The sequence below is a fragment of the Artibeus jamaicensis genome, unplaced genomic scaffold (assembly GCF_021234435.1).
Source record: "Artibeus jamaicensis isolate MK-2021 breed Jamaican fruit bat unplaced genomic scaffold, CSHL_Jam_final contig_3176, whole genome shotgun sequence".
NCBI classification, from domain to species: domain Eukaryota; kingdom Metazoa; phylum Chordata; class Mammalia; order Chiroptera; family Phyllostomidae; genus Artibeus; species Artibeus jamaicensis.
Window position 1 is genome coordinate 7,675,843 of NW_026521740.1, and position 16,738 is coordinate 7,692,580.

At 41.3% G+C, this 16,738-nt stretch overlaps 1 protein-coding gene across 2 annotated transcripts in view; it reads right to left on the reverse strand.

Moving 5' to 3' along the window:
* Positions 1–351: 351 nt before the first annotated feature.
* PPIL4 (peptidylprolyl isomerase like 4) overlaps positions 352–16,738 on the reverse strand; it is a 29,241-nt gene continuing 12,854 nt past the window's right edge. For both annotated transcript variants that reach the window (XM_037156847.2, XM_037156848.2), the window contains exons 10-13: positions 15,761–15,872; positions 12,963–13,059; positions 5,730–5,877; positions 352–1,142 (exon numbers count right to left, since the gene is read on the reverse strand). In XM_037156847.2, the coding sequence (XP_037012742.2) occupies positions 891–1,142; positions 5,730–5,877; positions 12,963–13,059; positions 15,761–15,872 (609 nt within the window). In that variant the 3' untranslated portion in view covers positions 352–890. The remainder of the gene's footprint in view (positions 1,143–5,729; positions 5,878–12,962; positions 13,060–15,760; positions 15,873–16,738) is intronic.

Here is a 16,738-nt window from a genome sequence, read left to right on the forward strand (position 1 = left end):
AGTTCCCGTGGAGGAATGTTCAAGCTTAACACAAAATTGGATGCAGATTTGTTGCTCTACTCAGTCATTTTGAATGCAACAGCCACACAGTACACACGCTCACTCAATGGCATCTACCACTCCCACTGACTGGTACAGTGAAGTCATCACTGTTCACACATGCGCATTCCAGTCCACTCTCCTTGGCTGCCAGGTTACATCAATGTCAATGCTGCACAAACCATTCTTGTTATTATTAACAAAGCCTGGACTTTTTCCAGACAGACTTCGTAAAACTATATGGCAATAAAAATGAGTGACTCTCAAAAAGTACTATACTAAGTTGAATAAAGCAAGTCACAGAAGTAAGCATACATTGTATCATTTATGTAAGTTCAAAACCATACAAAACTTACCATTTTGTTTAGGGATACATATGACTGTATGTATAAACTATAACAAGCAAAAGAATAACAAACACAAAATTCATGATAATTACTACCTGAGAAGGAGAGGGCACATAAGTGACTTCTAAAATGCAGGGGATATTCATTTCCCAAGCTGGCTGATGGGTACACAGATATTGTTTTCTATACCTTATATAATGGTGTTTGCTTTTGTAAGTATGAAATACTTCATTTTAAAAGGTGGAAGATGTGAAAGGCTCGAAAAATGGAGACTACTATTTATGTATAACAACAGCATTAGTGCAAAAAATTATACAAAGAAAACGTTCAACTCTTTATTGTCTTCCTGTGCCCTATAAATCAATATTAATATAAAAAGAAACATAATGAGAATGTGGAAAAAAACAAGCACAGTCTTTAACTGCTTCGACACAAATTCTGAACATCTATTACTCTCAGTTAGATGAGTAAATATTTTAGCCACTCCTATCTGATTCTTCATTTTCATCTGTACTTAGATTTTTCTTTATCTTTGGATTTCTTGGGACTCCTGCTTCGGTCTCTCTTTTTACTCCTTTCTCTTTCATAGGGATCTGTTTGGTATTTGGATTTGTGACTATTACTGTAGTGGCCATCCCTTTCTCGAGATCGGCTGCGACTTCGGTTTTGAGGTCGGTCTTTCTTTTCGCTCTTTTGTTTTTCCCGACAGTTTTCTTCTTCTTCATAGTGACCAAACCCCATTTCTCTGTAGATATCCTGTCAAAGTAATAAAAAATTAGAAATAGATCATAAAATCACTATCAATTAACAAAATTTAGACAAGTCCACCATTAGCCAGTGGTTGTCCAGTGGTTGTAACAGCTCAAATTTGAACACTACCACTAATGCCAGAAATTTTGTTCATTCAAAAGCAAAAATAATTGAGAAAAAGATATTATCATTTTTCTTGTCAATCTCATTGCTTTGTATCTACTATTTCAGCTGCACTGAAGGATCAAATCCAAAAACAAGGAACTGAAACTGTCCAGCCGAAATTAGAACAGGTCTTTAGAGCAAAACTCTAATACCAAAAGTTTTGATTATGTGTGGTTACCTTTCTACCTCCCTCCTTCAACTCCCCCAAAATGTGGACCCATAACTGATGCGCCCAAAATTCCCCTAACAACCCTATACAGACTTCCAGTCAAGATGAAGCTGTAGGTAAACATGCTTCGCCTCCGCACACAACTTCAGCAAAAATTATAACTAGACTTCAAAACAAATATTGCCCAGATTTGTCAGAAAACCGATCTGCGTGGAAATCTGAGAACCAAGGATGTTAAGAAGGCACACTCAACCACACAGGTGCCTTTTCTACAATGGGCCGCAACACGAAGACAGGGAGTCAAAGCACCTCCACCCAACACACAGGAACAAACACAGGGAGCCTGCCAAATGGAGGAGACAAAGAAATACGGCCCAAATAGAAGAACAGAACAAAACTCCAGGAAAAGAACTAAATGAAATGGAGATAAGCAACCTATCAGATGCAGAGTTCAAAACACTAGTGATCAGGATGGTTAAAGAAATCATTGGGTACTGCAACAGCGTAAAAAAGACCCAGGTGGAAATGAAGGTTGCATTAAGTGAAATGAAGAAAAATCTACTGGGAACCAAAAAGAGAGAAAATAAAGCATTCAATCAGAACAAGAAGAAAAAAGAATTCAAAAAAATGAGAATAAAATAAGATGACTCTGGGACATCTCCAAACATACCAACACCTGAATCAGAGGGATGCCAGAAGAAGAAAAAGAGCAATAAATTTAAAGCTTATTTGAAAAAAATAATGGAGAACTTCCCTAATTTGGTGGAAGAAATAGACATACAACTCTAGGAAGCTGAGAGAGTCCCAAATAAGTTGGACCCAAAGAGAACCACACCAAGACACATCATAATCAAAATGTCAAAGGTTAAAGCTATAGAGAGAATCTTAAAAGCAGCAAGAGCAAAGCAGAGTTACCTACAAAGGAGTTCCCATAAGACTATCAGCTGACTTCTCAAAAAATACTTTGCAGGCTAGAAGTTCCTGGCAAGAAGTATTCAAAGTGATAAAAAGCAAGTACCTCCAACCTAGATGACTCTACCCAGCAAAGAAAAGATATCATCTAGAATTGAAGGGCAGATAAAGTACTTCCCAGACAAGGTAAAGCTAAAGGAGTTCATCAACACCAAGCTGTTATTATGTGAAATATTAAAGGGACCTATATAAGAAAGTAAGATCAAAACTATAAACATCAAAATGGCAACAAATTCACAACTATCAATCTAAAAAAACAACCTAAGCCAACAAGCATAACAGAAGCAGATATGGAGATCTTGCGGAGAGTTATCAGCTTGGAGGGGGAAGGTACAGAGATTAAGAAGTACAAATTGGTGGGTACAAAAGAGACAGGGGAAATTAAGAATGGTATAGGAAATGGACTAGCCAAAGAACTTATATGTACGACCCATGGACATGAACTAAGAGGGGGACTACTGGAGGCAATAGGGATTACTGGGTGGAGGTAGGCAAAGGGGAAAACACTGGGACAACTGTAATAGCATAATCAGTAAAATACATGAAAAAAAACCACTTAAATAAACCAACCAAGAAAGACTTCATTAATTAGTTTACTAAAAAAAAAAAAAAAAAGAACCCTATAAAGAAGACATCATTTAAATAACAGAGCTGGAAGAGGTTTCAGACAAGTCAGTTGAAAAAGAAAATAAAATAGATGCTAGATTCTTTGGTCTGAGTGATTATTTTTAAAATGTTTACTTTATAAGAGCTCCTCTCTAACTCTTCAAAACAAAATTTTCTTTTTTAGACGAGGCTAATATGTTTTTATCAAAATCATTATTTTTTTTAATGTTCACCCAAGGTCCTTTTTAAAAAATTTCTGTTATAGAGGAAGGGGAAGAGAAAGAGAGGAGAGAAAGAAACATCTATGTTAGAGAGAAATATCGAATGGTTGCCTTCTCATATGTGCCCTGAATAGGGATTGAACCTGCAACCTGGGTATGTGCTCTAACCAGAAATCAAACCTGTGATCCTTTGGTCTACAGCAGATGCTCCAAAAGAGCCACACTGGCCAGGCAATCAAAATCATTATTTACATATTTCTTTGCGGGGGGGAGGAGGGGGGACTTCTGCTAAGATGGAGGTGTAGGTGGAAACACTGTGCCTTCTCCCACAACCAAGTTTAAAAACAACAAAGTTTTAGCAACAAAAATGCGGCCAAACCACAGAAAATTGACCTATACAGAAGTCTGACAACAATGAACCTTTCAGCCAGACCAGTAACAGGGGCAGAGCCAGCAACAGAGTGGGGTCAGGTAGGAAAGATCCACCGGACTGTCCCGGGCACGCGACCAGGCACACAGGCAGCCGAGGGCAGATCTCAGGTGTGGAGTAGCAGTGGGCGGACCCACTGAGGGCACAAGGCGGCAGGCTGACCACGGTCACACATTCACGCGCAGATAAACCAGCGAAGGAGCGAGCAGTGAGACAGACCTCGCAGGCCCCAGCAGCAGGAAGCAGCAGAGGGGACCGCCATTGCCCCTCTCTGACCCCGCCCCCACATACAGCATCACAACCCAGTGACCTGGGTGGCCCTACCCTGGTGAACACCTAAGGCTCCACTCCACTCCTCATACTTAATGCGTGTGAACAGAGCAAAATATTATGGCTCAAGAAGAACTCAAAGCCCCAGAGCCCATTAACTCTAAGCAACCAAGAAATACCCAAACTTTCAGACGCACAGTTCAAAACACTGGTGATCAGGATGCTCACTGAACTGGCTGATTTTAGTCACAAATTAGAGGAACATATGAAGGCTAAACTGAGTGAAATGAAGGGAAATGCACAGGAAACCAACAGTGATGGAAAGGAAACTGGGACTCAAATCAAGGGAGTGGACCAGAAGGAAGAAAAAAATGACCAAACAGAAAAGGATGAAGAAACAAGAATTCAAAAAAATGAGGAGAGGCTTAGGAACCTCCAGGACATCTTTAAACGCTCCAACATCCGAATTATAGGGGTACCAGAAGGGGAAGAGGAACAGCAACAAGTGGAAACCTTATTTGAACAAATAATAAAGGAGAACTTCCCCAATCTGGCAAAGGAAATTGACTTCCAGGAAATCCAGGAAGCTCAGAGAGTCCCAAACAAGTTGGACCCAAGAAGGAACACAATAAGGCACATCATCATTACATTAGCCAAGATTAAAATGAAGGAGAGGATCCTGGAAGCAGTAAGAGATAAGGGGACAGTCACCTACAAAGGAGTTCCCATCAGACTGTCAGCAGATTTCTCAAAAGAGACCTTACAGGCAAGAAGGGGCTGGAAAGAAGTATTCCAAGTCATGAAATCCAAAGACCTACAACCAAGATTGCTCTATCCAGCAAAGTTTTCATTTAGAATGGAAGGGCAGATAAAGTGCTTCTCAGGCAAGATCAAGTTCAAGGAGTTCATCATCACCAAGCCCTTATTATATGAAATGTTAAAGGGACTTATCTAAGAAAAAGAAGATAAAAAAGATGAACAGTGAAAGGACAGCCAACTCACAGTTATTAACAACCACACCTAAAACAAAAGCAAACTAAGAAGACAGCTAGATCAGGAGCAGAACCATAGAAATGAATATCACATGGAGGGTTAGCAACAGGGGAGTGGGAGGAGAAGGGGGGAGAAGGTACAGAAAATAATAGCATAGATGGTTGGTAGAAAATAGATAGGGGGAGGGCAAGAATAGTATGGAATAGAATCTAAAGAACTTAAGACAGGTGGTCATAAACTAAAGGGGGGATGGCAGGGGGAGGGGTGTGCAGGGTGGAGGGGAATGAAGGGAGGAAATAGAACAACTGTAATGGCATAATCAATAAAATATATATTTAAAAAAAGCTTTTGGGATTATCAAGTTAATTATGAGTGCTGTTTTTATTTCATATACACAATATAAAAGGAAACAGTAAGTGTCTCACAGGTCCTAAGCCCTCCCGAGCTGTTAAGTGCTGTACGTAACACTGGTGATAAAACGGTAAGTGAGAACTGTTCTGGTGTAACCACGCTTGCCTTCAACAGGAACAAATGAGTGTCCCACAGGGGGTATGGAAACTGCTTGCTTCACGATGTGGAGTTATATACCAAGTTAATTCAAAAGCAATCTTTCATAATCTGTGATGTATATTCTTGAAAACTGAAGTTCATTTCCCTACTGAAACCATTCTACACTTTAGACATAGAACATGACCATCACAAAAATGTAATTCACAAAGGGATAAAACATTTATTTCTCCACAGCTGAGTCTAGACACTGGAAGTACCTGATTAGTATTTTTGATTGGCAGGTAGTCCTCATCTTCTTTTTCATCAGAGCAGTGGCGAGTTTTCTTCTTGTGTTTTTTACTGGTGTGGGAGTGACTTGACTTTGAGTCTTCCGCCTGCTCATCCAGGATGAGGTCGTATTTTGCACTGCAACAGCTAGTTAAGGCAAAGATGAGAACTGACACCAGGAACACATCAAAAACCTAAGAGTCTGGTGAGCAAAGGAGACCAAGACGTTAAAGGTAATTTATTAAAGGAAGAGCATCTTACAAGCATAGTTTATTTCTAAAACAAAACAGACTCATACATTTCCATTACACAGTCAGAAAAACATGGAAAGAACCTTGCCTGTACTCAGGCAGCTAAGAACTGGTAAGTGGACAAAAATATGGTGGGGGGAAAAAACTATGTATCCACAAATGAAATACAAGAAGCTAAAAAAAATACGAAAACATTTGTCAATAATGACATGTTTAACAACAAAAAAATTAAGATAATACAAACTCCAATGCCAGAAAAGCTATATAAAAAGTACATTCATGTGACTCTTCTTCTGAAGAGTAAATTAGTTCAACCCTATAGAAGGAAACTTAGCAATGTGTATCCATGGTTGTCATGCTTAGATTCAAGCAAGAATTTATTTAATAATCAAGTTGAATGAAGGCTTACATAATGGATTATTTTAAAATTTATTTTACTGTTTAAATACAGTTGTCTGCATTTACCCCCGACCACTTCCCCCCTGCTTCCACACCCCCTTGGGTTTTGTCCATGTGTCCTTCATAGTTGTTCCTGAAAACCTTTCCCCCCATTACCCCCTCCCATGTCCCCTCTGGTTACTGTCAGATTGTTTTTAATTTCAACGTGCCTGGTTATATTTTGCTTGCTCATTTGTTTTGTTGATTAGGTTCCACTTAAAGGTGAGATTATATGGTGTTTGTTCCTCACCGCCTGGCTTATTTCACTCAGCATAATGCTCTCCAGTTCCATCCATGCTGTTGCAAAGGGTAGGAGCTCATTCTTTCTTTCTGTTACGTAATATTCCATTGTGAAATGTACCACAGTTTTTCTAAAATATTTTATTTATTTATTTTTAGACAGAGGGGAAGGGAGGGAGAAAGAGAGGGAGAGAAACATCAATGTGTGACTGCCTCTCACAGGCCCTACACCAGGGAACCCGGCCCACAACCCAGGCATGTGCCCTGCCCAGGAATCGAACCAGTGACCCCTTGGGTCACAAGCCAACACTCAGTCCACTGAGCCACACCAGTCAGAGCTACCACAGTTTTTTGATCCATTCATTTATTGATGGGCACTTAGGTTGCTTCCAGCACTTGGCTATTGTAAATTGTGCTGCTATGAATGTTGGGATGCACAGGTTCTTTGGGATTGGATTATTTTTTATATTTAACTGGGAACAACAAAAAGCCTAGTAATAAATATATACTTAATTATATTTTAGTACTTCAACATGATAATTACTTTATAAAAGAAGTTATTAACAATGAGGAATGAATGCTATGAAAAAACCTGGGACGGTGTTTATAAAAAATTAAAAGTGAAAAAACCTTAAAGCAAAAACCATACATATCATATGGTGATTATAACCTCACAAAACTTTATAAAAGATTAAGGCTTGCCAGGAACGAGGAGAAATAAATACCAGTTTTCTAGATAGTAGGATGATGAGTGAATTTTTTAAATCTTGCATAAAAGTTGTAAAAATTGTGACAATGTTTTAATTCAGAGACAAATATCTTCTCTAATATAAACAAAACTAAACCATGTCTTCCAGTAAGGGGAAATGTAAAACTACACTAACCTCTGCTGACAATAATCTCAATCTCTAAAACAGATTTTGGGGAAGGCTAGAATAGCGGTTTTCAAAGGAAAGCTTATGAGGAAGCCCAACACGCAGGGTTCTTTCAGTGGAGAGGGGGCAGAGACTCGCAGACACACTTCCCTCGGAGACAGTTGCACGTCTGGTGTCACACCTCCACGGCGTACGCTGTCCTCAGGGAGGACACACCTCTGCTAAGACCAACCGCGGGAAAAACACTGCACCTCTTTGCTGTTCAAAAGATGGCTGAAGACGGCTTGTCAGCCTGTACTACCCTATTATTACTGTATCATCTCGGACTTCTTTTCTCCTTTACACTATGTCACCCTGCGTCACACTGTTGGCAGAGTAGCTCCTGGATCTGCTTTCTCAGATACAAATTCACTAGTTCTTGCCTGTGATTTCACCTTAGTGTGATGCATTTCACATGCTTCTCTCTCTGTGCAAATGGCTTTAAGAGAGGTGTTCCGTGCCCTGCCTGGTGCAGCTCAGTGGACTGAGCACTGGCCTGTAAATCAGAGGGTCGCTGGTTTGGTCCTAGTCTAGGGCACATGCCTGGTTTGCAGGCCAGGTCACCAATAAGAGGCGCATGAGAGGCAACCACAAATTGATGTTTTTCTCCCTCTTTCTTCCTCCCTTCCCCTCCCTCTAAAAATAAATTAAATCTTTTAAAAAATTGATAAATAAAAATCTTTAAAAAAAAGAGAGAGAGAGAGAGGTGTACCTCAACATGCTGGTAACAATCCTTCAATGGAGTGCAAACTCCATTTAGTGGGTTGCAGCCAGCATTTTTCTAATAACATAGACTAGGAAATAGACTGCATGGCATTGAAGAAGAATATGGGTGCATGTGAATGATTATATTTGGGTTGTGCTGGATGAAGACATAAACTGTAGTGGACTTCCGCCAAGATGGAGGCGTGGGTGGAAACACTGTACCTCCTCACACAACCAAGTTTAAAGACAACAAAGTTTTAGTAACAAAAAATGCAGCCAAAACACAGAAAATTGAACTATACAGAAGTCCAACAACACTGAACCCTTCAGCCAGACTGGTAAGAGGGGTGGAGCCAGCAGCAGAGCAGGGTCGGACAGGAAAGATAGCCCGACCCAGGGGAGGAGGCAGCCGTGGGTGGATCCCAGGTGTGGGTAGCAAGGGGCAGACCCAGTGACAGCACAAGGCCGTAGACTCACTGAGGGCTGACCACGGTCACACATTCGTGTGCAGATAGATAAACCAGCAAAGGAGCGAGCAGTGAGACAGACCATACTGGCCCCAGCAGCGGGAGGCAGCAGAGGGGACTGCCATTGCCCCTCTTGAACCCCACGCCCCACATACAGCATCACAACCAAGCTACCTGGGTGGCTCCACCCAGGTGAACACCTAAGGCTCCGCCCCTCATACATAACAGGCGCAAACAGACCAAAACATGGCTCAAGAAGAACTCAAAGCCCCAGAGCCCATAACTCTAAGTGACCAAGAACTAGCCAAACTTTCAGATGCACAGTTCAAAACACGGGTGACCAGGATACTCACAGAACTGGTTGATTTTAGTCACAAATTAGAGGAACATATGAAGGCTAACCTGAGTGAAATGAAGGGAAATGCACAGGAAACCAACAGTGATGGAAAGGAAACTGGGATTCAAATCAAGGGAGTGGACCAGAAGGAAGAAAAAAATGACCAAACAGAAAAGGATGAAGAAACAAGAATTCAAAAAAATGAGGAGAGGCTTAGGAACCTCCAGGACATCTTTAAATGCTCCAACATCTGAATTATAGGGGAACCAGAAGGGGAAGAGGAACAGCAACAAGTGGAAAACTTATTTGAACAAATAATAAAGGAGAACTTCCCCAATCTGGCAAAGGAAATTGACTTCCAGGAAATCCAGGAAGCTCGGAGAGTCCCAAACAAGTTGGGCCCAAGGAGGAACACACCAAGGCACATCATCATTACATTAGCCAAGATTTAAAAAGCAGCAAGAGCTAAGGGGACAGTCACCTACAAAGGAGTTCCCATCAGACTGTCAGCTCATTTCTCAAAAGAGACCTTACAGGCAAGAAGGGGCTGGAAAGAAGTATCCCAAGTCATGAAATCCAAAGACCTACAACCAAGATTGCTCTATCCAGCAAAGCTTTCAATTAGAATGGAAGGGCAGATAAAGTGCTTCTCAGGCAAGATCAAATTCAAGGAGTTCATCATCACCAAGCCCTTATTATATGAAATGTTAAAGGGACTTATCTAAGAAAAAGAAGATAAAAAAGATGAACAATGAAAGGACAGCCAGCTCACAGTTATTAACAACCACATCTAAAACAAAAGCAAACTAAGAGGACAGCTAGATCAGGAGCAGAACCATAGAAATGAATATCACATGGAGGGTTAGCAACAGGGGAGTGGGAGAAGGAGGGAGAAGGTACAGAAAATAAGTAGTATAGACAGTAGGTAGAAAATAGATAGGGGAGAGGGCAAGAATAGTAGGGGAAATATAGAATCTAAAGAACTTGAGGCAGGTGGTCATAAACTAAAGGGGGGATGGTGGGGAGAGGGGTGTGCAGGGTGAAGGGGAATGAAGGGGGGAATAGAACAACTGTAATGGCATAATCAATAAAATATATTTAAAAAGACATAAACTGTGTTTCTTAAATGACAGAGCACAGTTAAACAGCACCCCACCTCAGCCCTCCTCTCCCCCATATCCAAGTTGCAGCTTTAATGTCACTCCTTTTAGTGTTATTGAGGGTCTTCTCTGACCTTTGCCTCTATTAAAAATCCCATATCCCACAAACGTACTTCTTTGCAATACCCTATAGATTTACTTAACTCATGGCATTTACTTAATGTCTGTTCTCCAGCCCCCACAACTGCAACTGCAAAACATAAGGTGTGCCTTGACCGGGTGGCTCAGTTGGCTGGAGCATCATGCCATACACCAAAACGTTGTGGGCTCCATCCACGATCAGGGCACATACAGGAGTCGACTGATCAGTGTTTCTCTCCCTCTTTCTCTAAAACTAGTAAACATAATATCCTCAGGCGAGGACTTAAAAGAAAAAGTATAAGTAAGCAGGGGCTATGGTTCACTGCTAATCTTAATATGTAATCGACACCAAGTAAGTATTTGTTGATGATGTTATGCCACCAGGACACTTGTTGTATGTCTTCTTCCTCACTTACCCGGTCTTCCACTCACCACTACGATCAACACCTCCAGAAGATGTTAAATCTCTACAAAACCATTTGAATTAAACACTAATTTGTGATCTCTTTGACTTCTTTTCCCAATTTCTTCCCTGAGGTCTAGTGCAGCCAAGTTAAACTTGCTTCTACTTCTATTTTTTAATCTTCCTACCAACAGTCTATATTTATAGAAATTTTATTTTCTCTCAAGATGAATAAAGTGTGCCTTTTTAACTGACTTAAGACAACTTATCTGCATATTAGGTTATTCTCTGAATCCCCTTTCCTCGCCATAGTAACAAAGAAGCAATATATAGTATGATGTGAGAAATATATTTATCTTACATATTACAAACATGTTTTATCCCCCCTCTATTATTGTTCCCAAGATTATAAATGCCTCACTAAAATGAAACTTATGAATTATTCAGAACATAAAGACCATCCCACAGGGTCAGACTCATGGATTTCCTTTTTCTTGTTCAATATTCTGATTGAAAATAATTACAGTGGTTTACACCAAAACATGTCTCTTCTGCATCAACTTCAAAACACTAAAGCAGGCATTGTTCAGTATTAGCTACATGTGATTGTTAAAATGAAATTAAACAATTCTGAATGTCGTTCCTCAGTCCATCATGTGCCCAATCACATGGTCGGCAGCTCTACAAGACAGTGGAGGGAGATTTCTATCACTGCAGAAAGCCCTACTGGACGGTACTGGGCTGGAGATTTATTCTCAATCATGCCTAGTTTCCTTTCTTCACTCTTAGTCATTGATCACCTTGAATTTAAAACACTGATACTATGTAGTCTTTTTTCTCAGCCTGAACTACTTCTGTGGGGGAAAAGACACCCCTTCCACTTTATATTCTACACCTGCATCTCCTTTTATTGGTCCCCTCACCCCCCTTCTTCCATTGCAGTCACTACTAATTATCCTAAATTTAATTTTAAAGATTTGATAACTAAATCTCATGTGTATTCGATCCGTACCTTTTACGATTTTAAGATTTCAACCATATCCCCCGTAATGTTCATCTTTTCAGACTAACTCTTAGCTCTTGTCCGGTCTGCGGGCAGGTGAAAGCCTCTCCTCCCACTGCCTGTGTGAGCGCCTGCAGACTCCGCACACTCTAACATCTCACAGTGCCTTACGTGTTGTAGCCGACCAACGCATTTTTTGAAATGAGTATGTCACAGCCCTGGCTGGTGTAGCTCAGTGGATTGAGCGCGGGCCTGCAAACCACTCGATTGTGGTTCGATTCCCAGTCAGGGCACATGCCTGGGTTGCAGGCTGGTTCCCTGCAGGCCAGTTCCCAGCAGGGGACGCATGAAAGGCAACCATACATTGATGTTTCTCTCCCTCTCTCCTTCCCTTCCCCTCTAAAGATAAATAAATAAAATTTTTTTAAAAATGCGTATGTCACAGGTCAACCGGGTATTCATCTTTCCGACTACGTGGAAGAGAAACACCTCTGCAGCGCAGGGACAGAGAGTCCTGAAAGCGCCAACAGAAACTGGAGAACAAAGAAACCACTTACAGAAAGAATCACAAAGAAATAAGCTTTGCAGTGTGTGCAGCGATAGGTTTATAATGAGAATATCAATGCAAAAATCAAAATTACGTAATATGAACAGTATGTTTCCTTGCTTCATACTCGTCTCAACTTACTACTTGGAAGAACCTAGACAAGATGGTCAAGTCGGTGGATCTCTTTCACCCCACAGAAGCCAGCTCTTGTACACATGGAGCCCAACGAGTATCTATTGCTAGACTGACAATGTACTGAGCAGAAAGAAGCAACCGAATTATGTAAAAGAACAGAATGTTTATGTCTACATGTTCATCTCTCCAAAGTTAAACATATGAAGAAAGTCTAGCATAAAGGATTTAACTTAGCTATAATAAAGAAATGTCTGACCATGAGGAATTTAAAACATTATAACTATATAGAGAAAATCTAAATCTTACCTGAAAAATCTTCTGACAATAAGTGTTAACTTTAGCCTAAGAGTAGGGAGAGAAAAGAAGTAGGCTAAAGGTTCATTTCAACCCTAACTTTCTCCATACAATAGAGAACATACTGAAAACCAAGTGAGTCCTTCACACACCACCTGGATTCAGGAACTTTTTCGATAGCCTTGGTGACTTTTTATAACACAGAGCAGATGTTGACTATATACTGACTAACTGTTCGGGAAGGATACTCCTGCTTGGGCTTCACTTTATCTTTCAGGACCAAGTTGGATGGTTTATCTTGTTCCTTTTCATACTCCTTGAAATCACTCTTGGTATATTTTCCACCTGTTTAGAGAAAAAAAAAACTTAGTAAGAAAAATCACCTTAATCAAGAACAAAAATTACTTAATGAAAGGTATAATATATAAGCGCTATTTTAGAAGTGGCATATATATGAGGGGATAGAAAAAAGTCTGAGAACCAAAGAATTACGGGAATTCGGTCTCCACACTACTTTACCTGGTGGGCATGTGCTGCCACCTAATGAAATGCGTGCGTATTACACCACCATGCTTCCAAATCTCCAGGACAGTGCAGACCTTCACTGGAAAACAGTGCGGCACTTAAGTAGGGCCATTGTGTCCATGAGAACATTAGGTCCAAAGGAGCTAAGGGTTTGGGACTTAAGTCTGAGATCTGAGAGGCTTACAAGTTTGGAAGAAGTGAGACTTTAAGGACCCATGACCTGTCAGAAGAGACCCTGCCCCAAATCTTGAACAGAGCAGCCAGCAAGCAGGGACGGCAGGGTGTGTGCAGAAGCTCACTGAGAGGTGAGGTGGGAGGGCTGGTGAGAGCACCGAAGACAGCTGGTCTTTGCCTTGAAATTCTTGCTTAAGGCTGTTTTTATTCCTCTTGAGTGTCCCTAATAAAATAAACAATAATCCCTCCAGAGGAACAGGATCTACTGTTAACTCCTGAGCAGCGGCAGCAGGAGCTCCACGCAGCCCTTCTGTTCTCCAGCCCAGCCTCGCACCAGAGGAGGGTCAGCACCTGCCCGCCACCCAGACCTGCGCCTGCCCAGCCTCTCCTGTCCCCTCAACTACCTCGAGGCAACGCTTCCAGTGGAAGGTCCAAGACTGAGCGTACAAGAATCGGAGGTACACGGGGAGGGGTTCTGGCTGTCAACCCTACGTGCATCTTGACTGTTGTCAGGATCTTTAAACAAAGGAGAAAATAGAAACTAAAGGGGCGGGCGGGGTGGGACTCAAAGACAGGATTGCTCCTGAAACAGAAATGGCTAGCAGAGGATGTTTCCCTTCCCGGTTTCCCACCATAGTGGGAGCTCTAACAAACGCTCCATCACCGAGGACAGCTGTGCGTGTCAGGAGTTTCACTGTGGAGGCGGCGGCTGTGGCGAAATGGAAAGAGCGATGGACAAAAAAACGAGGCATTCCCCATTCCTATCCTGACTGCAGAGACAGGTCCCAGAGGAGGCACTTTGACCCTTTACAACTCACTGTCCTCACTGCCACACTGAAAGCAACTCCAACCCTGCACAGAGCCGCCGGGCTCAGTAAACACGACTGCATGGGAGTTACTTGGCACTGTGAACGGTACACAGCGCACATTTATTAAATGTGAATCCATAACATACAAAATCACTCAAAATTAACTGAGATTAACAACAAACTAAAGTTTAGATGGCATATGTGAAAGTGAAGCACCTGTCTCCTAGGTGATAATTTTACTTTAGAAAACACACGAAGAAATTCACTTAGAAGTCAATAAACTACATTGAACTACTTAGGAAGGCGGTATCATTTCTTCAGTGGGTGGACAGGTTAAGAAGAGATAGAATTGAGAGAGAAAAAACTAGATTTAGGGCCTGTTTAACTCATCAGTTTGTTGACGCTGGATAAATGACTTCACAATGCTACACCTCCAATTTCCTGTAACGAAGCCCTGCAATATACCTGTTTCACACATGTCCCCAGGGGCCAACTTCAATGAACTCTCCGGGAGAGGCACAGAGAAGACCAGTGTGGCAGTACCCGTGGACCAGGACACACCTGTGAGCCCAGGGTTCCTGAATGCACTTACTTCATTCTCTCATCCACACAGCTGCATTTATCACATGTAAAAAACACTCTTCGTGCCTCAACTTAGTTTCCACGAGTCACTCAACACAGACAGGAGTGCCTGGGAAATCTAGTCACGTACGCCAGCAGTAGGAAGGCTTTGTGGGAGGAATACGAGTACAGGGCACCTCAGTCCAAGACACTCTCCTACCACGGAGGGCAAGGCTCCCACTGCCCCGGCCTGGCCTAGTCCAGCCGTCAATAATTCCGCTGTTCTCGAACTTCCGCAAAGTAACACAACTACCAAGCGATTCAGCACGTCCCTCCCGAGTACAACATCATTAAAATCAAAGAAAACTGTTATAGAAAAGAATGTAATCCTAGAATTCCCAGTAAAATTTAGCATTACATGGTAAATAACTGCCCAAGTGAAGCCTTCTATTTGTACCACAACTTTTTTATCCACTCATCAATATGAAATCATTAAAAACATTGCATCAAAAATCAAAACCCCATATTATTTCAGCATGCCCGACACTCAACCTTAAGTATGACATGCCAAATTTATTCGACATAAATAGATACAGACATAGATATATATGGAACTTCATATATATATATATAGCCCTGGCCAGTGTGGCTCAGTTGGCTGGTGTATTGTCCTATAGACCAAAAGGTTGTGGGTTCAATCCCTATTTGGGGCGTGCATGAGAGGGCAACTCATCAACGTTTCTCTCTCTCTTCCCCTCCCTCCCTCCCTCCCTCCCTCCCTCCCTCCCTCCCTCCCTCCCTCCCTCCCTCCCTCCCTAAGGCAATGAAAAAATACCCTTGGGTGAGGATTAAACCATAAATGGTAAGAGTTATATCACAGAGCATTTCTCCTAATTAACAACACTAAATCAAAGGAGATACACACACACACAAACATGGAAACATAAAACTGAAACAAAAAAAATAAACCAACATACCTTTTCCTTTCCATTTAACCTTTGCAACAGACTGGCTAAAATCCACATGTATTCTTCTGTCATCTATAAGTACATTGTCCATTTTGAAGAATGCTTTCTCACAATCTTCTTCCTGGCAATAGTTACAAAAACTTAAGCATAAATCTTTATGAAAAAGATTTCTGTAGCTAGGACCAATACCGAGAATACAAACAGTCTACTGTTACTACAACAAAGATTTGAATGCTTATTACGCACCAAATGCTGTTAAATACTTTTTATCTATTACTTCAGTTAACTCTGAAAACAACTATATGAGGTATCTATTATTGTCTTGCATTTTCTCAAAGAGAAAAGAGAAGTTCAGAAAGGTACGGAAATGCCAAAGGTCACACAGTTGGCAAGGGTGAGGCCAAGATTTGAACTGAGGCTGTCAGACTGCTGTGGACATACATATGTATGCTTATCAACTGTCTTATACAAGTCACAATCCCTTTTAGTCAACACCCATACTCACACTGAGAGATGTTTTTATGAATCTGATATTAAATACATCTGGCAGCAAAACCTAACCTAATGGGAGGCCATGGCCTTTAGTTATCCCACTGTGTATGACTATTCCTTTGTTTCAGGGAAGGAGTATTTTTGTAATTGATTACGGGATGCGGGCCCAGAGAAGTTCTATGTAATTCATGTGTGCACACACACACACATAGCATTATCACAGTGAAATATGACATGCTGATAAAAATTAACAAAGGAAAAGTTAACAAGAGCTTCATGCAATAACATGTATAACTCTTACACATAAAACACTGAGCAAGTGAAGCTAGAAACAAAAATGTACACGTTTCCACTTGTATCAAGTTTAAAACTAGACAAAACCAGTCTATGAGGACGGAAGCAGCAGTGACGGGGAAGTTATCTGCAGGACATGCAGAAGGGCTTCTGGGGTCACGATCCCGGTTTTCTACTAACGTTTTACCCGTGGGCCCAGGT